Source organism: Panthera leo, chromosome B3 (assembly GCF_018350215.1).
Source record: "Panthera leo isolate Ple1 chromosome B3, P.leo_Ple1_pat1.1, whole genome shotgun sequence".
NCBI lineage: Eukaryota > Metazoa > Chordata > Mammalia > Carnivora > Felidae > Panthera > Panthera leo.
The window spans coordinates 2,863,423-2,883,025 of NC_056684.1; the positions used below are offsets into that span (position 1 = coordinate 2,863,423).

The 19,603-nt window shown below is 52.1% G+C and overlaps 1 protein-coding gene across 1 annotated transcript in view; it reads right to left on the reverse strand.

The window, feature by feature from the left end:
• EFL1 (elongation factor like GTPase 1) overlaps positions 1 to 19,603 on the reverse strand; it is a 121,336-nt gene that overhangs the window by 19,718 nt on the left and 82,015 nt on the right. The window contains 3 exon segments of the mRNA XM_042940842.1: positions 5,670 to 5,796; positions 5,799 to 5,816; positions 10,553 to 10,684. Coding sequence (XP_042796776.1) covers positions 5,670 to 5,796; positions 5,799 to 5,816; positions 10,553 to 10,684 — 277 coding nt within the window.

Sequence of the window (19,603 nt, forward strand, 5' to 3'; positions counted from 1 at the left end):
AAATAAATAAATGTAAAAAAAAAAAAAATTTAAATGTTCGTTGCCACGAACGTTCATCATGCACACTTGCCAGGCTCAGACCAGAAGCCGTAACAAGCACCCACCTCCTCCCTCCGAAGGTAATACCAAAGTGTATTCCGAAGTCATACCAACTCCCAGTATCCCCAGTTATGGAGGGGGATTCCTCCAGGCCCATCTCTGGCGCCATCTGATACGGCCACCTGCAAATTTCAACCCCTCTGGTGGGTATGCAGACATATCCCACTTTGGTTTTAACTTCCTTCCAGTAATTAATAGGGAGCTGAATATCTTTTCATACGTTTCTTGGTCTTTAGGCTTTGGGGATGTGAAGCACCTGTTCAAGCCTTTGTTCCACCGTCTAGGGGTTGCTGTCTCTCTCATCTACCGGAAGGAATTCTTTATATACTGGGGCTTTAAGTCCCGTGTTTACTGTGCATGTTACAAATGTGTTCTCTAACCCTAGGGTTTGCCTTCTTACACTTCACCGTGTCTTCTGACCATCAAACTTTACTCTGTCATTTGTGCTTTTAACGTCTTATTTAAGAAGCTTTTCCCTATCCCGAGGTCTCGAAGATACTGTGTGTTATCTTCCAGGTACTTTATGACTTTGCCTTTTACACTTCAACCCACGACAGACCCGGAATAGGTTTCTGAGTTCAGGATGAGGCAGAGGTTTTCCCAGACAGAGGTCCAAGCTGCCAGCACCGTCTGCGGAGAGGTGGGTGCCCCCACTGTTCCGCCCTGCCCCTTCCACGCTCACTGCCCTAGTCCTCCCGTCCGTCCGTCTATCCTTGTGTCAACGGCACACAGTCAACTTCTGTAGTTTTCAAATAAGTTTCGATTTCCAGAGCAGTAAGAACTTCCACCTTGTCCTACTTGCGTAAAGGGTTTTTTGGTCCTTACTGGCCCTTTGCATTTCCACACAAATTTTAGAATCAACTCGTCAAGTTCTGCAAACACATGCAGTGAACAGCGTTGTGACTGGGGCTGCTCTGAGTGTATGATCAGTTTGGGAAAAGCTGACATCATCATAATACAATTTTTTTAAGCCATAAAGATGGGAGACACCTTCTTTTGTGTGTTACAGTTTTTGCAGACAGCCTGGAACTTGAGTCCGTTTTATTCCTAGGCATTTGATATTTTTGTGACTGTAAATGGTAACCTTAAAATAATTTTCTTTTTCTGTTTATTAACAGTATATAGAAATGCAATCAATTCTGCATATTAATCTTGACCAGAGCAACCTTGCTGGGTTTACTTACTAATCCTAACACTTTCCGGCGTCTTCTGCATTACTGGCGCTCCGTCATGTCGTGTGCAAACGGTGGCGGTGGCAGCTGTCCCTTTTCGAGTCCCGTATCCTTTATGTTTTATTCTTCACAACGCTGCCCAAGACCGACAATACAATCTGATACAGGCCTTGTTACAGGGGGTACCCTTGTTTCAGTTCTGACCCCCAAGGACAGTAAGTACATGTGTGCTATAAGTTACTCTGAGGATATTTTTCATCAGTTTTAAGCACATGCCTTCTATTCCTGGTTTGCTGAGAGCTCTGAGCATGTGTGAATGCTGAATTTTATTAAATGTTTTTCCTTTGTCCACTGAGATGATTTTTCTTCTGTTAATCTGGTAAATAAATACACATTGATTGATACTTTTAATGGTATTCCAACTCTGAATTCTTTTGATAGTTATGACTGTCAGGCTTTCCACTTTTTTATGGGTCAGATTTTTCCAGGAATTTGCCCATTTCCTTTAAAATTTAGTGGGGGGCGCCTGGGTGGCTCGGTCGGTCGAGCGTCCGACTCTTGGTTTCGGCTCGGGTCATCATCTCACGGTTGGTGAGATCGAGCCCTGCATCTGTCAGCACAGAGCCTGCCTGGGATTCTCCCTCTCCCTTTCTGCCTCTCCCCCGCTCACATCCCCTCTCTCAAAATAAATAGGTGAACAAACAGACAAAATTATTGGTATAAAACTGCTCATAATGCTCTTATGCTTCTTAGCCCAGGATGAGGGACCCAGCCCCCAATTCCCTAAGGCGCCCCTGAACTCCGACATGCCGTTGGGGAGCCATGAGGAGGCAACGGGCTCTGTCAACACCTGCTGAGGCAGCTCCCTCGGGGTCCCCATGTCGCACGTGACATGAAATGCTGCCCGCCTGGGTCCCGATGCATCCGTCTGTCTGTCGTCCTCTCCTACCCCTGGTCCAGCAACTCCCCTGCTAACTAAGCACACAAGTGCAAGAGAAGACTCCTTCCACTTGGGCCCAGGTTTCCGCTCTGAGGAGCGACAGACGGCAAGAAGCCGGAGCTCGACGGGATTTACCTGTCACACCAGGGCCACACACAAAGGGAGGGGAAGGCGTCATCACTTTCAGAAACTGGAATTTTTAGGAAAAGCAGATAAACACTTCAGAGTTTAGAAAGTATTGTATCAAAGCAGTATATCTATTTTGAAAAGCAGATATGTTTTGGGTTTTGTTAGTTTCATTCAATGTAAGTGTAAATCGTTGTCAGGTATTTGGATGAGGATATTTTCTCAAAAGGTTTACACAGAGTAGCTGCCAAAATAAACTGATTTATTAAAATATTTTAATGCTATGTTAAGGGCATATTTCTAAGAAACTAATTCTTTTATTATAAACTAGGTTTTCCTCCTGAGATTAAAAAGTACACATAATGAAAACCAGGAGGTAAAAATGAAAAGACTCAAAAAGAAACAAAAAAGTAATCCTTAATTAGAATCAATTTTAGGTTTACGGGAAAACATTTGAAATATAACTCTAAGCGCCAAAAGACATTTTTTAAAAGAAGAGTTAATGGCCTGAGAAATGTAAGGTTATTTAAAAACATTTTTTAAAATGTTTCTATTTGAGAGAGAGAAAGAGAAGCAGAGAGAGAGAGAGACACAGAATCCGAAGCAGCCTCCAGGCTCTGAGCTGTCAGCACTGAGCCAGACGTGGGGCTCGAACCCACGAACCGGGAGATCATGACCTGGGCCGAAGTCGGACGCTCAACCGACTGAGCCGCCCAGGCGCCCCATACGGTTATTTAACATGGATTTTAATTGGTAGCCCAGTATTAAAAAAGAGAAAATAATTCAGTTCAAAGACCCCAAAAACTAACATGACATTTCAAGGGTTTTTTAAAAAGCCTTCTTGAGAATTGTTATTTTAAAACATACCTTAAAATTTATCCAATTAGCATTATTCTCTAGGCAATGTTATATTCTTCAGAAATTATAAGAAAACGGTAACAAACACTGAAGAGGGGGAAGGCGTGCCTTCCAGTCTTGTGCTAATTACGGCTATAAAACACTTAAGGGAGGAAAAAGCCACGACACCATTTTAAACTGAGAAACGAAGCTGAGAACGCCCCCGTTTCCATCAAGAGCTTCCGCAAGGTCCCCGGGGATGGAGCCGCAGGCGCACCTGTTCTCACCCTATTCTACCATCGGCAGTAGCAGAGGTACTGTGGCGGGGGCGGGAGTACTGTCGTAAGGGAAGGAGTACCTAGGGGGAGGGGGGGGGCGGGAGTACTGTGGTAAGGGAAGGAGTGCTGCGGCGGGGGGGGGGGGGGGGTGGGGGGGGCGGGAGTACTGTGGTGATGCAATGAGTACCGCGGTGGGAGTACTGTGGTAAGGGAAGGAGTACCGCGGTGGGGGGGGGGGGGCAGAGTACTGTGGTGATGCAATGAGTACCACGGTGGGAGTACTGTGGTAAGGGAAGGAGTACCGCGGCAGGGCGGGGGGGGGGGGGGGGGGGGGGGAGTACTGTGGTGATGGAATGAGTACCGTGGCGGGGGAGGGGAGTGGGAGTACTGTGGTAAGGGAAGGAGTACCGCGGTGGGGGGGGGGGGCAGAGTACTGTGGTGATGCAATGAATACCACGGTGGGAGTACTGTGGTAAGGGAAGGAGTACCACGGCAGGGCGGGGGGGGGGGGGGGGGGGGGGGGGCGGGAGTACTGTGGTGATGGAATGAGTACCGTGGCGGGGGAGGGGAGCGGTTGTACTGTGGTAAGGGAAGGAGTACCGCGGTTGGGGGGGGGGGGGCGGAGTACTGTGGTGATGCAATGAGTACCACGGCAGGAGTACTGTGGTAAGGGAAGGAGTACCACGGCGCGGGGGGGGGGGGGGGGGGGAGTACTGTGGTAAGGGAGGAGTACCACGGCGCGGGGGCGGGGGGGGGGGCGGGCGGGAGTACTGTGGTGATGCAATGAGTACCGCGGCAGGAGTACTGTGGTAAGGGAAGGAGTACCACGGCGCGGGGGGGGGGGGGGGGGGGGCGGGCGGGAGTACTGTGGTGATGGAAGGAGTACCGTGTGGTGATGCAATGAGTACCACGGCGGGAGTACTGTGGTAAGGGAGGAGTACTGCGGCGGAGCAGGAGTACTGTGGCAAGGGAAGGAGTACTGCGGCGGGGGGGGGGGGGGGGGCGGGAGTACTGTGGTGATGCAATGAGTACCGCGGCGGGAGTACTGTGGTAAGGGAAGGAGTACCACGGCACGGGGGGGGGGGGGGGGGGCGCGGGCGGGAGTACTGTGGTGATGGAATGAGTACCGCGGCGGGAGTACTGCGGTAAGGGCAGAGTACCGCGGCAGGTCGGGGGGGGGGGGGGGGGAGTACTGTGGTAAGGGAAGGAGTACCACGGCGCAGGGGGGGGGGCGGGCGGGAGTACTGTGGTGATGGAATGAGTACCGCGGCGGGAGTACTGTGGTAAGGGCAGAGTACCGCGGCAGGTCGGGGTGGGGGGGGGGCGGGAGTACTGTGGTAAGGGAGGAGTACCGCGGCGGGAGTACTGTGGTAAGGGAAAGGGAAGGAGTACCGCGGCGGGGGGGGGGGGGGGGGGCGGGAGTACTGTGGTAAGGGAGGAGTACCACGGCGCGGGGGCGGGGGGGGGGGGGGGGGGGGGCGGGCGGGAGTACTGTGGTGATGCAATGAGTACCGCGGCCCGGCGCCGTACCGTCATAGGGATTAAACCAGACAAACCGTGCCGAGCGCAGAGGCTGGCAGTCACTCTCGGGGCGGGAACACCACCTCCAGGAGTTCGCCTCGACCAAACACCAGAGCCGCCGGGCCGCGGCGCAAGGAGCAGGCCGGGGTGGAGCCCCCGGCGCCCCGGAGGTCACCTCTGCGCGGGGAGCCAACGGTGCCTCTCCCCCCGCTCTATCTTCCTGACTGCTCTGCCGAACGCACATCAGCTACGGAACATTTACAGAAAGTGACCTGGGACGCGTGTTTTCTGACGGCACCGTCACCAGCGTGGAGACACGGCGGGATGCCCTGCAGGCGTCCGCTCCACCAAGGAGGACAGAAGTCTGGCCCGTCCCAGCCGAAGCTCACGGCGCAGGACTAGGTTCTGGCTGCTGTCACGTGCTGCGTGTGTGTACGCGTAAAGGAAAAGACCTACGTGTGAAAACACTTTAGGACTCGAGCTTAAAAATGTAAACTCACTCAAGTGCAGAAGTAGATGCTGCCAGGTATTAAAAATGAAATCTACGGTCCAGTGACACCATAGCAGTTCATGTTTGAATTGAGGGCACTTCATTTTTGTCTGAGTTCAACTGGTTCGGGGCGCACCGCCCCCCTTCCCCCCCTCCCCCCCACTGAGTTGGGGGCCGCGACCGCTCCACGACCGTCCCCGCCTCACCTTTCTTTCAAGTCATCCAGGCACCGCTGAAGGTGGACTTCTCCCGCTGTGACCAAAACGTGCTCCCCCGTTTCCTGAATTAAGATCTGGACACAGGGATCGGCCTGGTTTAGCAGCTTCATTCCCGGACAAGCTGAGGCATCTCACCTAGGTGAACAGAACGAAATACTGATTAAATACACACTAAGGACTAATCGAATCGCAAGACGATGCCCGTGGCTACTGAAGGGAAAAGTACCCGTTTACTTTTCTTGCAGATAATGCGGCAAGGTGAAGGACACCGTCTTCTGGTGACTTATCAGTGTAGACAGCTCGCACAACACACCCGTTACCATCAGGACCCGCAAAGCTGAGCTATCCAAATCCTCGGCAAACACAAACGCCCGCCACTGTGCGTGTGCATCCACCTACGTGGTATTACAAACACACGTATTATACACCTACATGTGCAACAGAACTCTTCCCCAGAGAAGAGTTACGATCACCAAATAAACAACAACAAAGAAACACCTCACGTGGTATTCAAGTCAAGAGACGATTACTGAGACACGCTCGACAGGACCCTGGGTTTTAGAACAGAGCTGCCCTCTGTGCCCAGCGAGCCCCGGGCGCCTTCTACACCCCCTTCCTGCCCGTGCCTCTGCCCCTGACGGCGTGTCCTGACCACCCACCGGAGCTGCGGGCACGGACGGGATTCTGACGCCCGTCTTGGTCTAACTGCCTTTCCACCCCATCCCGTGTAGTCAGCGGCAACTGTCATTTGAGGCAGAGGAAGTCTCCCGTCACTGCTTCGCTTCTCCATTTGAAGGAGGGGCTCGGCAACCCCTCCATGCCCGGTTTTCAACAGGCCAGACAAAAAAACCACGGGAACTTTCTACCACCAGTGGTGTTTAGTATGTGTATTCCGTATCGATTTACTTTTCCACGTCTACTTAGTCTTGAAATAAAACTTTTCTAGTGATAACACTTCATATTAGCCAACCATGTGCCAACAAGTACTTTACAGGTATGAGTTCATTAACTGTGTGGCCGGGATGAGTACTGTTCTTGTTTTAAAGAGGAGGAGGCGGGTAGAGAAGCCAAGAGCTTGTGTCAAAGTCACTGGTTTGAAGCCTGCAGGAGGGTGTCAGCACCCGCACGCGTCAGGCAGTGACGAGCCACACGTGGGTGCGTGGACTCGGAGGGAAGACAGAGCGGGACCCCACTGAGCGTGGGTTGACAGGCCGTCTTTTCTGTTCCTTTCCGGCATCCTGTGGTTCTCCTCTGCCTAATTAAGCGGGTTTACAGAGATTATCCGTGTTAACTAACTTCACCTGGTTTGAAAAGATTCCTGCAAAAAGACCACTGATAACATGAATAACATATGGCACAGAGAGAACAATAAAAATATTAAATGAAAAAGCTTTTTGCCAGCTCCCCATTGGCTCAATTACAAATTCCTTAAAAATAACAAAAAAGGCACACACCGTTAAAATCTCTCTCTCTCCATGGTAAAGGCGAGAGCTGAACAACGAGCAAAGAAGAAAGTTTTTCCAAACAAAATTTGGAATATGGAGACATTTTGAAATCGGATGTTTGAAAATGTTTATTTACGATGATAGTCATTTTGTTGCCAGAAACGGCATCTATTAAACCTCTTAAAATCTGGACGCTGATTTTCCTAACATGTTTAAAAATCTTCCAAATGATCTATTAAAGATGAAAAAAAGTCAACATCTTTTAATTAATCTAAAAAAAGTGAGATCATGAAAAATATTCACTATCTGGGTTTCAACAAAACCTTTATGTATCAACTGCTAAATGGGGGTTTTACATGGACACGGTGACTGAGCAAAGGCGGCCCACGATGTACCTGTCCCATTTGGGCCACACGGTCTGTCAGGTGCCCCTCCCAGGGGAAGAGCCACTGGTCAAGGGACACTACATGCACACCTTGGACGGCTGCACCACCGACCGTTAGGAGAAAACTTGCAAACACAATGAAGTGTTACCACGGCAGCCACCTCCACGAGGGAGGGCCGGCCGGCCTCCCTCCTGGCATGCACACCCCCTGGGGCAGCGCCCTCCTGGCGGTCTGGCCGGGGTGGGGGTGGGGCGTGTGGACAGCAGAGCAAGCCCAGTGCTGTGTGATCCCCCCAGGCTGGGCCACAGGAGGCGCTCGGTGTCCTGGACTGGCGGTACGCTGCGGGACACCGACCGCTAACTGCAGGCCTTGGGCAAGCATTAGCTTCTCTAAGCCTCAGTTTACCTTTGAGCAGATGAGGATAAAAAACTGCATAAGGCTACTGAGGGGATTAAATAAACCAATCAACGTGAAATCCCTAGTGTGTGGCAAGGATCTATGATGAGGAAAGCAATCCTGGCTTTGGGACACCTCCGCTTCTCTGTCCCGGGGACACAGAACAGAGGGGCGGCCACCATGGTACTGGGACCCCGGTCTCGGAAATGAGAGCGAAGTGGAAAGGCGTGTGTTCACACGGCAAGGTGAGCAAGGGGGGTGCTGCAGGCGAGCCGGCCGGGGCCGCGGCGCGAGGGGGTGAAGAGGGCACGGGGCACAGGGTGCGCTCACGGGGGCGGGGCCGGGAAATCCGGCCACAGGAGGGCGCTCTGCCCGCAGTCCGCTGGCACGGGACCCGCGGGGGGAGGGGCCTCACAGTAACCGCCCCCCCAGGGCTCACGGGGGCTGGCGGGAACCAGGACGGGGTTCCGAGAAGCACCCCAGACATCCCCCGCGCACACGGAGGTGCCGGACGGAACGAGGGGGCAACTCCGACACCGGGCGCTGGCGCTGTGGCCACCTGGCCAGGCGCGGGCACGTGAGTCCGGCACAAGCTGCACACTCGGGTGGGAAAGGAGCCACACTTCCTAAAATTATGAAGAAAACCGCTGTCCCTTCTAACCGTGTCAGTTTGTTTTTCTTTAAATTTTTTTCAATGTTTACTTATATTTGAGAGAGAGAGAGAGAGAGACACACACACAGAGGGCCAGCGGGGGGTGGGGCAGAGAGAGAGGGAGACACAGAATCCGACGCGGGCTCCGAGCTGCCAGCACAGAGCCCGACGAGGGGCTCGAACCCGTGAACCGCGAGATCATGACCTGCGCCATGACCTGAGCCGAAGTCGCTGCTTAACCGACTGAGCCGCCCAGGCGCCCACGCTGGTTTGTTTCCCACACGGCTGAGGAACTCGCGACGGAGCACGCGAGGAAAACGGGCCTCGGCGCGGCCCTCCCGCGTCTCCCGTCACCGCACGGCCTCGCCGACGGGCGGGAGACCGGACAGTCGGCCGCGGGACGGGAAGGAAGCCGGCTGGGCCCCTCCGGCCCGGCCGCTCCCCAGCGGGGATTCCAGCCCAGGGCGGCACGCGGCCGACGGGCACACTCCAAAAATGATAAATTTCTACAAAAACATTATAATGGTTTCGATTAGCAATTATTTCTTTGATCTCAGGTTTAAAAATTTAGGTCTAGGGGCACCTGGGTGGCTCAGTCGGCTAAGCGTCCAACTTCAGCTCAGGTCACGATCTCACAGTCTGTGGGTTCGAGCCCCACATCGGGCTCTGTGCGGACAGCTCAGAGCCTGGAGCCCGTTTCAGATTCTGTGGCTCCCTCTCTCTCTGACCCTCCCCCGTTCATGCTCTGTCTCTCTCTGTCTCAAAAATAAATAAACGTTAAAAAAAAAATTAAAAAAAAAAAATTTAGGTCTAAATGGAACAGAGCAGAAGCCAGAAATACTAGAAATGCCGAAGAAGAAACCGCAGTTGCCAGACTCAAGTGTCACAAATGCAGTAAAACGGAACTTTCTCGTACTGTGAGTACTTCTCAGGGCTGGAGGCAGCCGGCGACGGCCGGAGCCACGCCGGCACAAGAGAAGAGCCAACCGTGAGGGGCCAGGGCCTGGACGAGCCCCTGGAGAGGAAGCAGGCCTCATCAAGACCAGGGTCAGTCCGCACAGCAAACCAGCACTGGCGGTCTACGGTGACGGCCCGGGAAGAAGGCCTGGCTCTGGGGCCCAACCAAGATGGCTGCCTACCGGGACTGAGCCCACAGGTCAGAGATGCCGTCCTCCGAGTGTCTGCTCTAGGCTCCCAGGGACCCTCGATGCTAAGGATGTCTCTTAGAACTTGAGGCAGAGACAAGCTTGCGGGAGACCCCGGCTCTGGGGCGAGATGGGGTGTAGACGGGCAAGGGCAACGAGGGCGCCACAGGTGTCCGCAGAGAACCACCATTTTACGACACCTGCCCTCCGCTTCCCTTAGGGCACCTCTGGAGATTCTCCCCCGACGACCACTACGCCCCGGGAACACCAAAGTCACAGGGAATGCGGGCTTAGCGACGTCACGGGAAGCAAAATACAAGAGTTAACGCGGCCCGGTCAGGCAAATGGCACAAACCAAAGACTAAGCACTAGTAAAGACACGGTCTGGCATACTGGGTGGGGCAGGAAGTGCTTTCCAAAGAGACAGGACACGCCCGGTGTGCAGATAATCTAGCGAACCTAGAGCCAAGAGAGTATGATGGATTTGGAACCAAGAAGTTTGGGGTAAGAGTCTAAGATCCTAACCAATCACATAAAACATGAGCTCTGCTGAGCCTGTGCCAGGGTCATGGGGGAGGGAGATGACCTCATCTCTGCCACAAAGGACACGGTTTCCCCGGAAGGCAAAGGAGCCTAAATACACCGTGTTCCCAGGACGGAGGTTCGACCCCCTTGGAAAAGCAGCTGGTCTGCAAGGGCCTCCGGCCCGGGAAGCTCTCTTCTGTTACACACCCGGAATGAAAATCCACAGCACTGTTGACACAAATCGTGAGGAATCAAGCGTGAAATACACGCATTTCGAAAGCGGGAAGGACGTCACGGGCTTTTAAAAACGAGGTCCTCTTACTTGGGTGCTTGGGCTCCACGGCGACCCTCACGATAGGCGTGGCTTCGAAGTTGAGCGGAACGAATGGTGGGCAGGACGGCGAGCTACACAGTGTTGCCGACTTCAGCACGAAGTCCTGAAGGCCTCCTATGCCTGCAGGGAGGAAAAGATGCACGCGGTCAACGAAGGATGATAAATTCTGGATTTACGTTAGAAAAATAAGAACACCGACCCAGAACGTAGGTCACAGAGGGAATCACTCAGAAATGTCGCAGGGAACGAGGCAGAGCCTCACGGAGGTTTTGCACCTCTGGATGCTATTTGGTTGCCGTGAGGAATACGGGCGTTCTGCTGGTTCCTGTTTTCCCGATGCGCAGCTCGTGCGGTCACTGCAAACTGGGCTAACGCATACCTACTCTGACCCCAGAAGCGTCATGTCCAGATACGTGTGTCTGAAAATACTAATTATTTCTCATAACTCCTGGTTTTCAAAATACGTTGATTTGACGAACAGGGGTCTCTACTGGAATCCCCTCTTTTCCCAAATACTTACACAGGGGTCAAGGGCGTTTAGAGACTTCAAGTTTGAGCTTGCTGTGGCGTTCCTGACCCAAACCACCCTTCACAGTACCCGTTTTAGAAGAGGACATCGGTTCCCCCCACCTGCCCCTTCTCCTGTCCCCGTCCCACTGCAGGCGCCCAGGGGTGGCTGCATAAGACTGCCCAGGGGGGTATCTGTCTTCGAGCAGATGGGGGAGAACGCCCCACGGGAGGGTCAAAGGGGGCGCACGGAGCCTCACGTCCAGAGGAAGAGCAGACAACACTTTGGAATGAATGAAGCGACACGCGCAAGGGCCGTTTCCGTGCTTTGGGGTTAAAGATTGAGGAGGGCACGGGAGGGGAGGCTGTCGCTCAAGGGGAAGGTGGCACAGGAGACGGGGGCAGGGACCCCTGACCAGCACTTTATGCTGGGCTCAGAAACCACCGAGGACAGGAAACGGCACTGCTCCTTGGGCCGACACCCGGACGTCAGGTAGGCACCAGGGGACGGGGCGCCGCACGACCGGACGCTCAGCCTGGTGGAGGCAAACTGACACAGAAGCTTCCGGCACACAACCTAAAGGCAGCTGAGAGGTCTCGCCGTGTGAGCACACGGTGGGGAAGCCTGGGCGACGCCCCCCCACCCCCCCCCCCCCCCCCGCCCCTGCTGAAAGCATCCAGAACTCACCCGCTCCCTCCCTGCCTCGAGGGAGAGCTCCAACCCATCTACCCCCGACCTCCAACCTCCAGATGCGTTAGCACAGTGCCCAGGGTGCACACAAGACCTGCTTCCACTTCCACCAGGCACCCCTGGCACTTTGACGGCATCCGTCAGACCCTCTGAAGCCTTTTCTGCCTCACGCTAAACATCACTAGCTCCTCTAACCGTTCAGCTCATGACATGATCTCTAGACCTTTCGTGTGCAGGGGACCCTCTCCAGACTGACGTTTCCAAGGTACTATGTCTAGTCCCTGTGCATCCCGTGCATTTATTCAGCCAAGGTATCCATTTCTCATTACTGTGCTTCTTGGCCCAGCACAGAGAAAGGTCTACGCCGGCCACAGCTTTGCTGCCCTCCCCCACCGGTAAGACCCACAGATGTGGGTCTGGCCGAGTTCCCACCAAGTCTACTAGAAATAACATCATCTCCCGTGGGGCCAGGGGTTGGGAGACCCCTCCCCCCAGTAAATATTCCCTCTCGAACCTCACCCATCCTGCTTTTGACCTCTGACCAGCGCACGTGTCCTTCCTGCACGCACAGCAGGTGCCTTCACCGAAAAGGCAGATCCCGCTCCTTCCTGTGCATCACGAGGATGCGGGCTGCACGTGGTCAGCACACTGTGAACACTGAACTTCTGCTCGACAGTTTGCTACTCAAATTACCAAATCTACTCTGGCTACTTAGGTATGTCCAGATTTGTGAATAGGACTATAATTATATAATTTATATAGGGGCGTCTGGGTGGTTCAGTCAGTTAAGCATCTGACTTCGGCTCAGGTCACGATCTCACAGTTTATGAGTTCGAGCCCCGCGCCGGGCTCTGTGCTGCCGGCTCGGAGCCTGGAGCCTGCTTTGGATTCTGTGTCTTCCCCTCTCTCTGCCCCTCCCCCGCTCATACTCTCCCTCCCTCTCTCTCTCTCTCTCAAAAATAAACAAACACTTAAAAAACAGAATTTACAGAAAAAGCAACGCTCTAAAGACAGTCAAAAATCCACCACCTGTACATGACACCGTTATTACTTGTTTTAAAATATAATCTTGGGCGCCTGGGGGGCTCAGTCGGTTGAGCGTCTGGCTTCGGCTCAGGTCATGTTCTCAGGGTTTGTGAGTTCAAGCCCCGTGTCGGGCTGTGTGCTGACAGCTCGGAGCCTGGAGCCTGTTTCGGATTCTGTGTCTCCCTCTCTCTCTGCTCCTTCCCCGCCCGTGCTCTTAATCCGTCTCTTCTCTCAAAAACAAATAAATATTAAAAAACATATATATAGTCTCGAAATCCAGGAAAGGGACCATTAAGGTTACTTGGGTGAATCACAAAGAAATGATTAAAAAAAAAATCACTTTGAGAATCTCCTGAAATGCTATCAGATAATTAGTAAGCGTATGACTGGATACTCATGCAAAACACAATTTTTAAAAGCTTTTCTGTTTTAAAATGATATCAAATATAATTCTGAAAAAAGACAAGTGTACCCAGAGTCACGCCATCGTAAGACTGTCACTGTTTTCACTTCGCTAGATTTCTCCCTCCCCGCCCCCCACCCCTTCCACAGGCACACATAACTTATTGCTATAATGTCCGTAACTTTTTATCTGCTAACTTCTAATCTGGTTGCTTTAGTCACAATGACAATCATGGGGGAACAGCTCCTTCACAGAAAGCACATTTGCAAAAGCATTTTATAGCCTGGCTGGGGGCGGGGGGGGGGGGGGTGCGGTGTGTGTGTGTGCGGGGATCGGTAAGGGACATGTTCACTCAAGACAATCATCTCAGAATTTCTGGGACAGAAGTGACAGTTCAGAAAAAAAAAAAATCAGAAATTAGCATGGCATTGATTTGGTTGAAGGACTGGAGAGAGTACAAGCTTTTTTTTTTTTTTTTTTTAATGTTTATCAAAAAAGGGCACGTGATGTAAGCAAAAGAGAGAAAATAGGCTGAGAAAACAGGAATATGGGGTAAAAGCAATGTACTAAACACCCAAAATTCTAGCTCAGTTCTGTGCAAACACCGGCAACTGCTGTGTGGCTGAACATCAACGATCCAAGTCCTCTCTGGTCCTAATTCCTCTCTGTACAAGTGCACTCAGATGCGCGAGCGTGTGGCCGCGGGCTGCGGGGCGGGGGACACGCGGCGCTCCTGCACCACGTCCCAGGCCCGTGCCAGGCTGCGTGCCACTCCCTTCAAATTCTTCTTACTCAAAAAATCAGCATGTTACAAATGCTGGCGAGCCCCAGCTTTTTTCCAGGCTCTCTCTAAGGCTTCCCTTTAAACAGTATTCCAGAAACCATATTGAGGAGCATCATTTACGTGCCCTCTTTTACGATCTGACACCGGAAATAGTCCGTGGGGCCTGAGAGATGGACCGGCCCCCTGTGGACGACGTTCTTCCGTTCTGACCAGCTCCCATTGCACAGGCTGAATGACTCCACGATGAGCTCACACCGGCAGCAGGAAGACGGTGAAACCGTCACTCAATTCTAACACTGCTTCCTGCGGACGGCTCACTACTGTCTGGACGGAGGACAGCATTACTATCTTCAGGGACATCTGGATTCTGAAAGTGCGCTTTCTACGCTGGTATAAAAATTAGTATCTGAATACAAGAAAACAATAACAACGTGGCAAAATGTTAATGCTCTGGCCGGAGTATGGTCCCTAACTGCCAAAGTTCCAAGCCAACCTTGATATCACTACTCAAGAGCCATCAACTGGTTCCTCTTAATCTGTTTAATACACCTGAGTTAACAGATCGCTTTCAATCTTCACAGTGGACGCCAGTTACACGCCACGCACGCCCACGGAGCCTCAGGCCTGTGTGAGCAGTGAACACGACCTCAGAAGGGACATGAGGATTCAGACAAGAGCCGCTGATGCTTGAACACGGGGTTCAGGGGCACTGACCCCGTGCAGTTGAAAATTCACTTCGAGTCCCCCAAAACTTAACTCCTAACTGTTAACTCCTGCTGTTGACTGGAAGCCTCACCGATAACGTAGCTGATTTACATGGATTCTGTGTGTCACACGTATTCCATACTGCATTCGTACAGTACAGTAAGCTAGAGAAATAACACGCTATTAAGAAAATCGTAAGGAAAAGAAAATATATTGACAGTACTGGACTTCACTGACTGAAAAAAATCCACGTACAGGCGGACCCACGCGTTTCACACGTGTGTTGTTCAAGGATCACCTGGATAAAAACATTTGTTTTTAAAGGACGGGTTCCCAGGGTGGTGTAAATCTAGAGAACCACTGGTTTTGGAAGACCACCTTCAAATCTAGGTCCTTCTGCCTCTGGATTACCAAAGCAGCCCATATCCTCGACCTAAAGTTTTCGGTTCTTATTCTGTATCTTACCGCAAACTCAGATTCTGCCCCCCTTGGACTCAACTACGGCGGGTATCCCAGGGGATCCACGCGCTTCGTAACTTGTCACGGACGCAGGTAGGCAGGTAGGTACATGAGTGTAAAACATAAATATGAAATATAATCTAGACCTTTTCCAGGCTTGTTTGGCTAATAAACAGCTCCAAAGTAGACCAATATTGCCTGGCGAAGGTTTCCGGGGGACCGGCCGAGTTTCTCCGGTGTGCTCAACAAGTCCGTCAGATCAACGCCCCTTAGCTTCCCGGTGTCAGAAGAGGCCCTGGGGAAGAGCCTTCCAGCAGTGACACCACCGGGTTGGAACGGTTTCCCTCTCAGAGGACAGATGGAGCTCATAATCAGTTAATACTAGTTCTCAGGCAGGTTGTACTAAGACCTGGGGCCCTTTCTCGGGAGAGACTACAGTAAGGAGGCAAAATAATACGTATTTTTTGAGATGTGTAGGCTTGCTGTCTTTGTATTAGGGAACAGGGAGGAAGCTGTCCTGCAGTGTCCTGCACCAGGTAAAGGGGACACTGTGCAGTCTCGATTTATGCCCCAAGAAAGAGTCCTCAGGGAGCCAGATCGTCCCCACTGCCGCGAGCTCAGGGAACTCCCACGGCCGGGAGGTCTAGGATGGAAATAGTGGAAGAGATTCCATCTCGGGCCTGGAAGCCGACCCAGGCACTCGGTGCTGCCCCAGGTCCCACCTCAAAGCAAGTAAACCGAAGGGTCTCCAGAGGCCAGGCCGGGGGAAAGGAGGTAGCACTTAATAAACTAATTTAAAAATAATAAAATAACGTTTCCTAGTGGAGCAGAAATAGATGAGAAAGGGATGGCGGGGGGACCCAGCACCGAGGGCCGCAGAGCTTGGGGGCCCAGGGGCTGTGGACCACCGGCCGCACGGGGTAACGGCACAGCGCGGGCCAAACGTGAGGCTGGACGTAACAGAGACGGAGCATCAGGGGACATGGTCACCGTGCCGTGGACTTTCCGGGGACGGCCGCGCAAGGGTGAGAACTGAGGCAGAGCTGCGAGCCCTGGTGGCCACTTCGGAGCCAGGAGGAGGGGACGAGGGGGAAGCTGGGGGGGGGGCGAGGCGAGGATCCCCATGTCGGCCATGGACGCCGACGCTGTGATTACTGTTCAGAGCACTTGTGAGCCCTTCTCTCGGGCTCACTGTTCCATTGCCGTGTTCGTTCTTTATGTCCTACACACTTTAACTCCCAGTTCTTCCTCCGGACTGGAGCTGCTCCTTTTATTCTGCGTCTACTTTTCCTCTCTAGTACCTTTTCTGAGCCTTTCCTGTTTGGTGTCTAGGCTTGAAAGCTGAGAAAGCTGTGCTTTCAAAGGACTGATAAATATTTCTTCAACCTTCTGTTGGTTCTTCCCTGATTCCAGTTTAAGGGCGGGGGCACCCACAGACACTTCATCAAGTGCCTTCAATGAACGAGTCAACACGAGCACAGTGCTGTCCTCAGAGCTGAGACTGCGGAGGGGGACACAGGAGGACCCGTGTGACCATACGCTGCGATAAACGTCATACCTAGTAAACACGAGGTCTGTTCCCGGAAGGCACAGAGGCTGGCATGGGGGTGGGAGAAGGGCACCAGCGGAGGCCGGTGAGGGGCCGGTCACGACCCACAGCGGCCCTGGCGGGGCAAGCACGACTGCAGAGACGTGTCCCCCTGTTATTTCCACTTCTCTGGGACCCTGCACCTGCCACTGGTTCTTCTGTCCGGTCAGCACGCGGTCCTGTTACGTCGGATCCCGAATCGGAGGCACGGAAGTTTACCTCTGGCTCAAGCCTTATTCCAGCCACCTAGTTTCTCCCAACTCTTAGTTTCCACACGCACACCACACACACGCAGCACGTGCAGGTACGGGGACATGTGAGCCTGAGAAGCAGAGTGTCTAAGTCCCAGGCACAGAGTCAGCCCGCGGCCAGTGCAAGCGTGGGCAGCCGTGGTTACCACGGGCACGGCTGTACTGCTCTTTTATTAGAAGTTGTTAATCAGTTTAGGGTTTTTCCTGGTGTATGATATGAATTGTTATTAAATTTTATATACACACTATTAACTAGTCAATTGTAAAGAAGGCTGTAATAACTTCCTTTAAAGCATAAATTCCTATTCGTAATTAGATCCATGCATGAGCTTTGTATCCTGTCCCACTGACCTAAATTTACACAGTATACACGGTTTTATGTGACGATCCAAGATATGCATTCCCACTCAAATGATTTAATTAAATGGGGAAACAAAGGTTGCCACAGAAGAAGCATAAAATGCCTTGTACAGTTTAAAACAATGTTGGAAATTTGTCTTAAGGTTAAAAAAAAAAAAAAAAAAAAAGGAAAGAGATATGGCTTTCTACAACCAGGAAGTTATGACCGGATTTCTCTTACTTTTCAACTCGAAATATTTCCAATTAAGAGCAGGAAGAGGAAGAGGAGTCATTTCCGTGTGAAATGGCACCTTCATCGCGAGTGCACAGCAGATTCTGGGTGAAGGGATCAGAGAAGGGAAGGGAAGGACAACTTGAATGCGCCGTGAAACCAGAGCAGGGCGCCCCGAGCCATGCACTGTGGGTGGGGTTAAAGACAAATTCACAAGGGTCGGTTCCTACCTCCTTCCTCGAGAAAGTAACAAGTGTGCAGACAGCACAGCCATGCTGGGTGTCTGATTCCACACCAGTGACAATGAATGGAGAGCCCAGAAACGCCTATGTGGGAACCCGGACGTGAGCAAGGGACAACCGTGGGGGAAGGGAGGGACTACTGGGCGAACGCCACTGCAACAACCAGCTGATGAAGTGGAAAAATAATACATGTCCGTCTGCCACATACCATGTAGAAAAATAAATTTCACATGGATCAAAGCCCTAAATGTGAAACATACAAGTTGAAAGCACAAGTCACAGGATGCTACACTAAAGGCCGGTAACTTCTTCCTACTATATGATAGAAACTGTATCACAAATATGCCACAAGATTAAAAGCGACAGGGGCCACCTGAGTGGCTCAGTCAGGTATGCACTTGACTGTTGATCACAGGATTGTGAGTTCGAGCCCTGTTGCTGGGCATGAAGCCTACCTGGAAAAAAAAAAAGTTACAAAACATGTTTTCAATGTTTAAAGCAGACAAAGGATTAGCAAGCATCATATATAAAGAGCTGGTACAGATCAATGAGAAAAACAGGCAACCCACTGAGCAACACAAGTGAAGAACATAGGCAGTTCTAAGAAAAGACACTGAAAGGAAAGGAAGCCCTAAGTAGTCAGAAAACATATAAAAAAGAACCTTAACCTAAAAAATTAACCATGTAAACGGAAATCAAAACAATGAGAGAGTTTTTCACACCAACAGAATTGGTGTTTGTCTGAAAAAGCCAGGGACTGGCAAAGGTGTCCTGCCCTGGAGATGGCACGATTGTCACAAGCACGCAGGAAAACAATTGTGCACGCTCAGCCAGTGCAACCCGCTGGTGTGATTTCCAGTCATGTGTCCCGAACAGTGTTGCCCACGGGCACGGATGTACTGACAGCATCCCACGAGCAGTGCTACAAATCTAGGCAATCCGGTCACCAGAGGGGGCGTGTCTAGCTGGGGCCTGCCGCTGGCACTCGGCAGGCAGGGCCAGGGACCGGGGACTTGCAACGTGTAGAAAAGTCTCCCGCGTAGAGTTTCCCCGGGTCATGCAGCTTCTGCGTACTCTGCTGGACGAGACTATTTACAAGGATCCGAGCTGCAATCTAACTCCGTTTTAATGATGAAGTACTTTCTTCACAATTTCACATACACTGAATTTCCAGGAAACCTGCTCTGCAAATGAGCTGTTCGCCACTTTACTGTGCCAGCCGCTCACGGCCCCTGAGCCATCGGTGCCATCCATCTGCATGGAGCCACATCTGCAGGCTCGCGTTCATGGTGATTGCAAGGGGCTGACTTGATTATGCCGTCAGCATAGCCAAACCGGAGCACTTACAAGCCTTTCGGTTCCTTCTGTGCCTTGGACGCTGGCACTGCTGGAATGACCACACAGCAATGAACGCTGGCATTATCCTGCATGTGTATTATACCTGCATTGGTCCATTTAGGCCCTAGAAGCTGGAACTGTGCCCTCACCTCTGGACTGCCACACTTGGATTTCTCTGGTGCCCGGTGTCCGCAGAGGGACTCTTGGATTCCTATCTGATAGGGAGCTGGAATGTTTCTTGAGGTTGACCGAGGTTCTGAGAGTGGGGGCTCTGCCAGCCTTAGACTGAAGGCCCTGTTCACTCTCAGTTCCACGGAAGATCCCCTCACAGGCCATCCTGGCACTAGATGTGGGCCCACGTCGCCTGACAGGACCCCTGTGTCCTCTACCATGTGTAATGATGGCCTATTAATGGTCAGTATTTTCTTCAAAGTCAATGCAGCAACTACAGAAGCTGGAGGGGCCTATGGAACC